Consider the following 12,844-nt stretch of genomic DNA (forward strand, 5'->3'; position numbering starts at 1 on the left):
GTGAGTGAGTGAGTGAGTGAGTGAGCACATCTGTATTTGAGTGAGTGAATTAGTGAGTGAGTGAGTAAGGGGGGGAGGGAGGGAGGGAGGGAGTGAGTGAGTGAGTGAGTGAGTGAGTGAGTGAGTGAGTGAGTGAGTGAGCACATCTGTATTTGAGTGAGTGAATTAGTGAGTGAGTGAGTAAGGGGGGAGGGAGGGAGGGAGGGAGGGAGTGAGTGAGTGAGTGAGTGAGTGAGCACATCTGTATTTGAGTGAGTGAATTAGTGAGTGAATAAGTACATAAGTGAGTGACTGTGTGCATGAATGTGAAGAAGCAAATGAATAAGTGTCGTAATGGAAAATCTCACTGTAACTGTGTCTGAAATGCGCCACTGTAGAAGCTTTAAAACGTGCCTGTTACATTGTAGAAGGACACGGCCTGAGACAAGATAGAAACACTGTATTTGCCCCTGAATGATAAATAAGGTGAAGACGTCTGTTCTGGAGATCAACTCCTTGTGTGTGAGAACACGATGTACAGGCGGAGATTACGTTGGCAGAGGATTTTGTGTATAAAATTTAACGGCCGAGGGAAAGAAATCACGCTTCTCCATGTTGCAACTGTTTGCTGTATTAGACTGGTCCTCCTGCAGAAGTTTTGATAAACGCTTATTAAATCAATTAATGGCTTTTACTGTTTAAAACATATAATTAACTTACTACCTGTCTGTGAATGACTTACTACAAGTAAGTCATTCACAGGCGGCCTGGTGGCTCAGTGATTAGCACTGTCGCCTTGCAACCTCCAGAGTCTGGGTTTAATAGGAATAAATGCAATAGTAATCACCGATGGCCTCCACAGTCCCTGGTTGGACTACAGAGGTTCCTGAATGAGTAGGGGTATGGGTAAGTGGATGAGTGAATAAATATATATAACTTAATAAGTGAGCGAATGAGTGAATGTTAGGGATAGGAGACTGAGTGAATGAGTAAGTGTGTGGGTAAGTGGATAAGTGAACGAGTGAGTGTATGGGTAGGATACTAAGTGAGGGAGTGAGTGTATGGGTAGGTGAATAAGTGAATAAGTTAGTGTATTTGTAGGAGAGAGAGAGAGTAAATAAGTGTGTACTATCTTTCCTCCTTTAGATAAGCCCGACTCTCCACACTCACTGAAGCTGAAAGAGGAGACGAGTCGCAGCGTCACTCTTTCCTGGATCCCCGGAAACGACAACAACAGCCCTGTGTTTGGTAATTCACTTTTATACTGATATAATAAGTTGTTTCTGTTTCTGATCAGACAAAAAGTCAAGAAGCTATTGTGTAGATTTCACCATGAGAACTTGGCAGGACATTCATGTGTAATTTGAAAAAAATGTGAAGCCTGACGAGTTTCTCGCTCTGCTCCGGTAGAGTTCGTGATTGAGGTGCAAGAAACGCTACAAGCTGAGATGGGAACCCATAAGGAAATGAAGCTCGTTCCTGCTGAAATCCATCACCTGGAGATTCCTCTCCTTCCCTTCTGCACATACCACTTCAAAGTAGCGGCCGTTAATAAGATCGGGGCCAGTAAATTCAGCGAGCCAGCCGAGTCGTACACCACACCTGCTGCAGGTAACACCTTCATCACCATAACATGACCAATATGATTTCCTGTCTAAATGTGCAACAATCATTAACTACGTGTAATACTAGAAAATAGTACATTTTGAACATAGAACTCAGATTAGACATCACACTACGACCTCTAACTGTCAACCCTTTTTGCAGCACCTGACATAACCCCGGTGAAGATACGGACTGAATCTACTGATCCGGACAGCATGGTCATCACATGGGAGGTATGGAGCGGTGAAATATCGTCTACGCTCAATTCATACAATTTAAGTTTCTATTTAACCAGCCAACCATATTTCAAGAATACTTTTTCTAGTGCCTTAGCTTGTGTCCAGTGTAGCCTGGGATTCTTGTTCCTGGCTGTCAGGAGTCAGGTGCTGATGTATTCTGTCTTATTGGTTGCTTTTCTGCTCACCAAAGTTGTACATAGAGGTTATTGGAGTTGCATTGTCTTCCTGATCTCTCTTATCTCTGAGTTTTTTTTTGGACTGCCTGCTTCGCGTCTGAAACTCTGGCCTCCCAGGAACTCCTTTGATGGCCCAAACATGTGGAAATGCCTTGGAGCGAGGTCAGGACTGTATGCAGGGAGATGTGGCAATAACTCCCAGACGAGTTCGTGTAATGATTAAGTGGTGTTGGTGCATAATTGCATGTACAGTTCATGCAGACGGATGCATCTCTTCCGCAAGTTGGTGACGAGTTTTTAAGGATTTGTTGCTGTTGCAGGATCATCATTCACGGATTTGCGCTGTTCAAATATTTTACTGCGGCTAAGAGTCTCTCAATGTCAATCGCTTGCTTTTACGCCCCTCGTTCACCAGACATTTGATCACTAGTCCCAGTTTGACCTGACCCCCCCTTGTGTTTCTATCTATATCTAACCCCGAGTGTGTATTGTTCTTGTTTTCTCTGTCTTTAGGAGCTGGAGCCGAAGCATTTTAACGGCCCAGATTTTGGGTATAAAGTGTTTTGGCGTGACTCAAGTGACCCTGAGAAGCCCTGGCAGTCTGCAAATGTTTCTCGTCCTCCATTTATAGTGAACAAAACAGGTACCTTCACACCCTTCGAGATCAAAGTGCAGGCTTTCAATGAAGAAGGCGAAGGACCGAGTCCAGAGGCTGCCCTCGGCTACTCGGGAGAAGACAGTACGCTTTACTTATTTACTCTTAAATGAAATGAACATGTGGCATATACTGTAAATCTTGTAACATGCTTATTGCACCGTTTGGTGGGGGAACTGTTTATAGCTGTAACAGTCACTGGTGATAATTAGTTACAGGATGATGCTTATTACCTTGTAATAGGTGTTTAGGATACAAACCTATTACAATTCCAACAAATCAACAATATGTAAAACTGTTCTCAAGGTATTTTTTTTAAATAAGGTCTTATTGGTAAAATTAGTATCTACATGAATTAATACCATAGGAGGGATTATGGTAGATGTTTATTTCTGAAACAAAATCATGGTAATACCTTCTATGTTTAATTACTTATGAGTATATTTGTGTTATGATGCACTTAGGTATTAAACTCATTGGTATTATTCAAGGAGAGGCCTTGCGGTTTATGGCAATATTCATAAGGCATTTATTAATAGTTGTTAGGATGCATTTTTATTTCTAAAAATTTTTTTGAGAACGGCTGATTTAGGTCAGATTTCTTCAGTAATTAGTGCTCTAATTAGTTATGAGCACTACATATAATGCACCATATTGAAATTTAACTATGCATGATAACGATGGATTTAGAGTAAAATGTGACGTATTTTCAACTCATGAATTCTAACATGATGTAAACGTATCTAGTGTTCATTATAAATAGTTTGGAAGTTTTACCAAAAAAAAATACTTATTGCTTATAATTTGTTTATAAATTAATGGCAATAAATTATAATGAAAAATGATAATAAATAAATGAATGAAAACACCTCCTACAATGAGAAGGTGTGTACGATCTTTTGAGTGCTGCATAACCTAATCAGTGCTGGAGACTGAGGAACCTCATCACTGCATCCATGTTTCACTCTCTCTCTCTCTCTCTCTCTCTGTTTCTGTATCTTCCAGTCCCACTGGATGCCCCAACAGAAATAGACGTAAAACTGCTTAACGCCACAACAGTGTCCGTCAAATGGGAGCCTGTCAGTAGAGAGTCTGTGCGTGGACATCTTCGTGGCTACGTGGTACGTTTAAACGAAGCTGACTCAGAGCTAGATGAATATTTTGATGTATGTATGAGATTATCTCTTTATGACGGAGAATCCCCGGATGGTGCATAATAAAGACTGAATTGTATTCTCACTTAGTCTAATAAACTAGAAACATTCATTCTCAATCGAATGAAGCAGGTTTACTGCTAAACAGCTGCTACTGTAGAACAAGACTAAGCCCTGGGAATGGGACATATGTTGTCTTGCAAAGAAAAACTGGGAAGATTTCCCCAAATATGGATCATCACATAATAAAAAAGTAAAAACCTTTAAAAACAACAGGGATCTTAGTGTTTATTCCCATTTTATAACTGTGGTAGGACCTCTGGTCAACATCCACTCTCCTATTCACACACTACAGGCAATTTGGGATTTTCAGTTTGTCTAATATGCATGTCTTTAAACTGTGGGAGGAAACCGGAGTACCCGGAAGGAAACCCACCGAGCATGGGGAGAACATGTAAACACAGTGCACACAGACCCTGGGGTGGGATTCGAACCTTGGAGGTGCAAGGCAACATTGATAACCACTCATATCAATTTATTCATATTATACGGATCTTTTTATTATTAACATCACAAATCATGCTTATATTTTTATTCTGTATATAAAGATTGACTGACAAATGAGATAAACATAATTTCGTTTTCAATATTCATTCATTCAGGCAAATGATTTTCCTCGGGCCGACAAGGTTCTCTGTCTGTTACTGTTTACGGTCTGTTACAGCTAACGCACTTACACCAGCATTCATGGCCCACTATGATAAGGTGCTGTTATCAGCTATTGAAGTGAAAGTAAAACTGCTAGAGGATGATGCATATGATGCATAAACGCAAGTATTTGTAATCGTTTTAATCCATAACAAGAAAACCTCTTAACCCATCCATTTCTTCAAATTTTGCTTTAGCCAGACTTGTATTGTATTATTTAATGTAATCTTAAGGAATAGCTCTCCAGACTTCTTGAAGGACTATTTTTTGCTCCTTATTTTCAGTGTGTGTGTATATTCGTGTGTCCCCTGTGATAAATTGGCACCCCGACAGAGTGGACCCTGCCACGGGATAAGCTTCAGCCTAGTGATGTGAAATTGTAATCATTTTAGTAATTTGGTTCATTTAATCTCGTTCATTAAAATGAACGAATCTTTTTTTTTTTATCATTTAGGTTTATTTCATTCTTTTAATCAGAAATAAAATCAAATGTTGCATTTTCAATAAAAAAGGCCCCTAGTACGTTTGGCTATAGTTCTAGTAATGAAAATATTTCAATGCAGCTAAGGACATATTATAATAAACAGAATGAGCAGCTCACCTCTTATATCTTCCAGTCGGAGTCGTTCGTTCTTTTGAATCTATTGCATCGCATAGCGTCTATGGGAGTCACGTGACAAAAAAAAACGCACGACCCGGGACTTGAAGACTTGTTGAGAACCGTTTCCTGTGTACTGCACTGCATAGCGTCAATGAGAATCATGTGTCAAAAGAACAAACGACTATGAGTGGAAGAGTCATTGAGAAAGAATCGCTCAATTCTGTAATTCCTGTACGTAACCTACAAAGGTTTTGCGCTGATTTGCGCATGTGGAAAATGAACGAATCACTCTCCGAGACGACTCGTTCTCCTGAGTTAAAGATTCGTTCAAAAAGATGATTAGTGATTAGTATACTGCTGATGCTGAATGCTGTGAGTTTGGAACAGACAGGAGGGTAAATAAGGTCGCTGCTCACGTTGTTACATTAACAACCGATTTTTTTATTTACTGTTATGACAATAAATATTTGTTCCTTTTTTATTTTATTCACTGTAATATGAAGAAATGTGGCGGTGCCCAAGACTCTTGCACAGGACTGTATGTAGGGGGAATATAGAGAAGCTATATCGAAGCTATATATTTTTTTTTCACATTGAGGTGACACCGAGTGTGTGTGTCTCTGTGTGTGTGTTTATGTATAAAGATGTACGTGAAGAGGCTGGGTCTCAGAGAGGACCATGTCCACCAAAGGAAAGAGAAGCGAGAGCTAGCTACAGTGAGAGAGATGGTGCAAGACATGGGACAAGTCACCGAGACAGAGGAGGAAAGACGAATGGTTTTCGACAAAGAGGACGCGGTTGTGAGCGGACTGGAGTTCTATTCCAACTATGAGCTGTCAATCACAGCCTACAACAGCAAAGGGGAGGGGCCTCGGTCTAGTCCCACCATTTTTATCACAAGAGAGGGAGGTGAGACAAAGCAATTAAACATCATCCGTCATCTATCATGATCAAGACATGATGACTGACTGTCTGTTTCTTATGTCATTTCCTGTTTAGCTCATCAAGCCTAGATTATGATGACTTTTTCAAAGGACATCTCTCAGTTTTATGTAAATTTACTATTCCCGACTGTGAAATTGGGATATATTTGCCCAATTTTGTTCTATTCTATACTATGGATTAAAACCCCCCATGTGTGTCTCATATTGCCTATGTGTTTATGTCTGAGGGTATCAGGATTGTAAGCGGCCTATAATTATCCCTAACTCTTTCTCTTCTCTTTCTTTCAGCACCTGGCCGTCCTTCAGACCTGAGAGCTGACAGCCCTTCGGAGACCGAGCTGACGCTGTTCTGGAAAAAACCCCACAAAAAAAACGGGGTCCTAAAAGGATACATCTTAATGTACCAAGAGTGTAAGTCAGACTTTCAGTTCTGCTCAATTTTTTTGTTAGAGCACATCTTATTGAAAAATGCCTATTGTCTACCTAACAATCTTTCTCTACCACTCGGTTGAGGTACGTTATGCTAAAACACATCCATTAGACATGCTCTATGTTTAAATAGTATGTCTTTTTATTTGCACAAAAAAATTTAGGTTGATGGAATGCCCCAAAATCATTTGTGCTATTCCACGTAAAAACGCAAAATTTATGTTTTAAGTTTCTGGTATTTGTAAATACAGTACATTGATACTTTTACCATAAAGCGTCAACTCAACCGTTTGGTACAGGCCTGTACTGGGGTCTGTAAAAAGAGCATTTATTGTTGTTATTATTACTTCTTTGTCATTCCTGTTGTTATTACTGCTAAAAATGCAATTTAGTGAGGATATCATAGGGTTAAGTGGTAACAGTGATTAAGGGCGTGGCCAGGAGGTAAAAACAGAAAGTAAATCAACAAACCTCTATGTAATTTATTATTATTATTATTATTATTATTATTATGTTTGCTAGTTGTGGCGAACGGTCCCAGCACGCTACAGAGGGTGGAGATTGACGACCCGACAGCGACGCAGTACAACGTGGACAAACTGAATGCGAAAAATTACTACATTTTCTCCCTGAAAGCTTTTACTGATGCCGGGGAAGGAGAAGCCATCCAAATTAACGCCACCACCCTACTGGATGGAGGTAATGACACGCTCTCTGTTCTATTCAAAGTTCCAGTAATCCACTTTAAAAACTTCAACAAAAATGAAAGCTCTTCTGGCACCATGGATCAGTCGCTTTAACTAAATCGTGATCATGTATGGGCAGTAAATGCTTTTAGGGCTTCGTGCCAAGTCATGTTTCTTCCTAAGTGTACACCTGTGCAGCCAGGGAAAGACAATAATTGATGAATATAAAACCAGGCATCCATGGGACTGGATTACAGTAATTAGCTTACATTTGTGGTGCAAAAGCTTTGTTAAAAACAACCACAAAAAAACAGTGTTCACACAGTGTTCACACAGTGTTCGTTAACAATTCAGTGAAAAAAACAAAAACAAAACAAGCAAATGGATGAACAAAGACATGATGTATGAAACATGTTAACATGGTGCTCTATGGGGATTGACTCAAATTTGAAGGAACTAGTGGTCATTCGTGGAACTGCATGTTTTTGGACTTCAATGTTGAATGCATTCCAGAGTTTTAATCCAATTCAATTTCATTTGAGCAACTATTTACTTCTATCAGCTTTACAGAAACATATACTTTAAATTCTAGATATAAAGAGATGAACTTGAGTGTTTTTTTTTTTTTTTTATAATTATATCAAAATATCACACAGTGTACTGTTTATTTCCATTATCTAGCAATTACGTTATTTTTTATAAACATTTATATATTTTTCTGTTGTTTGTTCCCCCCCCCAGTTCCACCAACATCTGTTAACGCGACAGTTGGAGAAACATCTGTGAATCTGAGCTGGGTTCCAGGAGAACGACAGCGAAACATCAAGTTTACAGTGCATTACCTGAGCAAGAACGGTCAGTGAGGGATTGTGGGAAATAAGGAGAGAGAGAAAAAGCGATTACTAAAGAAAGAGATATTGATAAAATATTGTTAAATATTATTGATAAATATTATTAAATATTATGTATTTTGAGTTTTTCTGTTTTTATATGTTTTTCTTTAAAGTTTCCACTGTCTGTAAAGCAAGATTTTTTTTTATTTTGTTCTAAAATGTCTAAAATGTTCTAAATTATATGTAGTAAGTATTGCATGTTCTTTTTATTATTCTTATTTCTTTATACTACAGTATATAGAATTTAGACATTTTTAGTTCTAAAAACTTCTTATTTTATTATTATTTATTTTATCTCTGCTTCCTCTGGATCTCTTGCTGCTACTTGCCTAATTTACTCTTTCGAATTTAGCTAATTCTTAAACGGGGAAACTGAAAGTTCGATATCTTGAACATTTAATATTCAGGATTAATATTCAGGATTACTCACTGTAACAAGATTCTGCACTAGTCTCAACAAAGGTGTATCTACTACGATAACTGCTTTGTCTGAAAGCTGAGATGTTTCTCAAGTCTAATCTCTTCCACCTAAGCATGAGATAAGAGGACACACAGCTGGATTTTATCTGAAAACTTAGCTTTTCGATCAAATTTTATTTCTTGATCGAATCAGCTTTTATTTTTGATGCAAAAGTGAAGTGTGTGTCTGCTTAACCGCACCCGGTTGTTAAAGCAAGAATAAGATGTAAATCAAATTGAAGCATTGTCCATGTATTTTAGCATAGCTAAAAATGTTGGTGGCCCCCTGGTGGTCTGGAGGCTCTATGCGACCGTTACTACTGCAAAGAACTGTTCTGTTTCCAGTAGTGCAGAAAGTCAGAGTGTGTAAATATGTGTGTTTTAGGTCATTGGGAGGAATCAGAGCAGGTGAATTCGACGCAGACATTTTATCAGCTGCAGGGACTGAAAGCAGGCACACCGTACCGCATCGAAATCCGACTCAACAACCTCACGTACTGGATACAAGAGATGGAGACCATACCATCAGGTGCAACTCCTTCTTCACCTGTAACTCTGTCTTGTCTTGTTACTGTTCACTGCTTAGACAGGATTAAACTTATCATATTTTCTAAACTTCCTCTCTGGCACGTCTTTACCTCTTTATTCTTTGGATTTCTGCGGCTCAGCTGTAGTCGTGGAGAAGAACGGCTTTGCCACTAAGGCCTGGTTCATCGGCCTCATTAGCGCCTTAGTGCTGCTGCTGCTCCTCCTGCTCATCCTCTGCTTCGTCAAAAAAAGAAAAGGGGGAAAATATTCAGGTAACACACACACACACACGCACACACAGAGTAGCAACTTACACACGAAATGTTTATAAAAAAAAAGAGTTTGTACAAATAGTTAAAATGTAAAAGCTAAAACCAATCTGATCAGCTTTGAGGGAATCAGAGGTATTAATATTTGAGATAAGTCCTAATTTCAATCTTAAAAAGCTTAAAAACGGCCCAATATTATTTCATTACCTGCACTAAACACATCACCACGAGATGATAAAAAAAAATAGCATGGAGGTTAAACCTAGACGATTTGGCCCAAGTAAAAAAAAAAAAAAAAAAGTATGCTAAGTATACTAAATCCTAGCATGCCAAAGCATACTTAAGTGTACTTGCTCCAGACTAATGACTAGTATAATTCATTTTAAACTACTTTAAAAAAACATGAAATTTACCATATGCCGATGGAAAAAAAACAATAACGATACGAACAAACGCACGCAATGATGCAGCTTCCGGCCGTTAATTCAAACTAGAATTTGGGGAGCCAATCAAGAAACAGACAGTCCGAATCTGCCCGCCTCCAGTTTTTGATTGGCTGGTATTGCGCCGAATCTAGTCTCTGGTTGGCTGGAATAGTTGCAGGGTTATAACGCTGCTTCAGTTTGTGCAAGTGTAGCTTTATAAGTGAGTGTGCAGAAGAGTGAGAGAGTGCAAAAGTCATTTTCAGCGCACAAAAACGAGTTTGAGTGTGCGCAGGCACGAGAGAGTAGTGCACTAATTATTAGCATAAATAAGTACATCTGAATAAGTACATTTAAATTTAACTGAAAATATACTGAGACTACCAAATACTACCGTATATTAAAATTTGTATTCTAGGGTATACTTTCTGTACATTTGTACAATGACTCTTTCGAGCATATTTTTTAAAAATATACCAAAAATACAGTACATTATAAAAGATTGTTTAAATAAGTGTGCATTGGAAATTAGACCAACCTTGCACTTAAAGTATATTTTCCGATAATATATTTTTGGAAAGTGTACTATAATACAATTATTTTTAAGTATGTTTAAAGTTTAATTTAAAACTTTGGTAAAAGCATGATGTTAGTATACTTTTTATATATTAACTGATGGTACAACTTTTCGTTAGTATATTTGCAATGTATTATCATTAAAGATTTCAATATATTTATAATACACTAAAGTGTTTTTTTTTTCCACTGGGGTCCAGCTCACATGCATTACAGCCTTTTTTTTAATAGCTTGTCGTAATTGGTTGGACTTTACCAAGTCATGTGCGTGCCTAATCATAAAATGTTCCGTGCAGTTCATGTTTCATCCGGGTTGAAAGTTGTCCATAAACGTTACTGACGTCGACCTAGTACTATTACTGGGTCAATTTTTATTGAGTTGAACCTGTTTCCTTAAATGAACCCACGTTTCTCCAGGGCCAAGTTGCTACAGAGAACAACCCTCGACATTATTAAAAGACTAACACTATGGATATTAAATACACAAAGTGCATGAAAGCAAGCATGTGCAAACAGTGCAGGTCAGGACACGAGACAACGTGCTAGACAGTCGGCAGAGTTAAAAACATTCCGATGAGTGTAAACCAAGATACTGCAATTTATTGATCATGAATGTGATGAGTGTTAACAGGACATGCTGCTTGGCAGCCAACATGCAGGTCGATATTTACTCAGTTTTATATTATTTCTCTAACATGGATCTGTAAATCTTTGTCTTTATTACAGTGAAGGATAAAGAGGAAGGACAGATGGACTCTGACGTGAAACCCATGAAGGATGAAGGGTTTGGAGAGTACAGGTACCGATTTACTCCAGACACAACTTGTGTTATTTTATCAAACTGTGCTTTCTGATTGGCTGTGACTGGTATAGTGTGTTCTGATTGGCTCTGATCAGTATAGTGTATTGGATGTGATCGATACACATCTATACCAATCAGAGCGCTCTGTTTCGCTCTGATTGGTATAGTGTGTTCTGATTAATTTCCGATCAGTATAGTGTATTTTGATTGGCTCTGCTCAGTATGGTGTGTTCTGATTGGCCGTGATCAGTTTGGTGTGTTCTGAATGGCCGTAATAGATATAGTGTGTTCTGATTGGCTCTGATCAGTATGGTAGTGTTCTGATTGGCCGTAATAGGTATAGTGTGTTCTGATTGGCTCTAATCAGTATGGTGTGTTCTGATTGGCTCTGATCAGTATGGTAGTGTTCTGATAGGCTCTGATCAGTATGGTAGTGTTCTGATTGGCTCTGATCAGTATGGTGTGCTCTGATTGGCTCTGATCAGTATGGTAGTGTTCTGATTGGCTCTGATCAGTATGGTAGTGTTCTGATAGGCTCTGATCAGTATGGTAGTGTTCTGATTGGCTCTGATCAGTATGGTAGTGTTCTGATAGGCTCTGATCAGTATGGTAGTGTTCTGATTGGCTCTGATCAGTATGGTGTGCTCTGATTGGCTCTGATCAGTATGGTAGTGTTCTGATTGGCTCTAATCAGTATGGTGTGTTCTGATTGGCTCTGATCAGTATGGTAGTGTTCTGATAGGCTCTGATCAGTATGGTAGTGTTCTGATTGGCTCTGATCAGTATGGTAGTGTTCTGATAGGCTCTGATCAGTATGGTAGTGTTCTGATTGGCTCTGATCAGTATGGTGTGCTCTGATTGGCTCTGATCAGTATGGTAGTGTTCTGATTGGCTCTAATCAGTATGGTGTGTTCTGATTGGCTCTGATCAGTATGGTAGTGTTCTGATAGGCTCTGATCAGTATGGTAGTGTTCTGATTGGCTCTGATCAGTATGGTAGTGTTCTGATAGGCTCTGATCAGTATGGTAGTGTTCTGATTGGCTCTGATCAGTATGGTAGTGTTCTGATAGGCTCTGATCAGTATGGTAGTGTTCTGATTGGCTCTGATCAGTATGGTGTGCTCTGATTGGCTCTGATCAGTATGGTAGTGTTCTGATTGGCTCTGATCAGTATGGTAGTGTTCTGATAGGCTCTGATCAGTATGGTAGTGTTCTGATTGGCTCTGATCAGTATGGTGTGCTCTGATTGGCTCTGATCAGTATGGTAGTGTTCTGATTGGCTCTGATCAGTATGGTAGTGTTCTGATAGGCTCTGATCAGTATGGTGTGTTCTGATTGGCTCTGATCAGTATGGTGTGTTCTGATTGGCTCTGATCAGTATGGTGTGTCCTGATTGGCTCTGAACAGTATGGTGTGTTCTGATAGGCTCTGATCAGTATGGTGTGTTCTGATTGGCCGTAATCTGTTTAGTGTGTTCTGATTGGCTTTGATCAGTATGGTGTGTTCTGATTGGCTCTGATCAGTATGGTAGTGTTCTGATAGGCTCTGATCAGTATGGTAGTGTTCTGATTGGCTCTGATCAGTATGGTAGTGTTCTGATTGGCTCTGATCAGTATGGTAGGGTTCTGATTGGCAGTAATAGGTATAGTGTGTTCTGATTGGCTGTGATCAGTATGGTAGTGTTCTGATTGGCCGTAATCTGTTTAGTGTGTTCTGATTG

General features: G+C 39.1%; 1 protein-coding gene across 3 annotated transcripts in view; it reads left to right on the forward strand.

Annotated features, from left to right (window-relative positions):
- l1camb (L1 cell adhesion molecule, paralog b) overlaps window positions 1-12,844 on the forward strand; it is a 58,718-nt gene that overhangs the window by 40,218 nt on the left and 5,656 nt on the right. For all 3 annotated transcript variants that reach the window (XM_053482339.1, XM_053482342.1, XM_053482341.1), the window contains 12 exons: window positions 1,126-1,227; window positions 1,390-1,590; window positions 1,747-1,817; window positions 2,513-2,738; window positions 3,660-3,775; window positions 5,762-6,026; window positions 6,350-6,472; window positions 7,013-7,189; window positions 7,918-8,031; window positions 8,914-9,057; window positions 9,197-9,328; window positions 11,050-11,122. In XM_053482339.1, the coding sequence (XP_053338314.1) occupies window positions 1,126-1,227; window positions 1,390-1,590; window positions 1,747-1,817; window positions 2,513-2,738; window positions 3,660-3,775; window positions 5,762-6,026; window positions 6,350-6,472; window positions 7,013-7,189; window positions 7,918-8,031; window positions 8,914-9,057; window positions 9,197-9,328; window positions 11,050-11,122 (1,744 nt within the window). The remainder of the gene's footprint in view (window positions 1-1,125; window positions 1,228-1,389; window positions 1,591-1,746; window positions 1,818-2,512; window positions 2,739-3,659; window positions 3,776-5,761; window positions 6,027-6,349; window positions 6,473-7,012; window positions 7,190-7,917; window positions 8,032-8,913; window positions 9,058-9,196; window positions 9,329-11,049; window positions 11,123-12,844) is intronic.

The sequence above is a fragment of the Clarias gariepinus genome, chromosome 22 (genome assembly GCF_024256425.1).
Source record: "Clarias gariepinus isolate MV-2021 ecotype Netherlands chromosome 22, CGAR_prim_01v2, whole genome shotgun sequence".
Lineage (NCBI taxonomy): Eukaryota > Metazoa > Chordata > Actinopteri > Siluriformes > Clariidae > Clarias > Clarias gariepinus.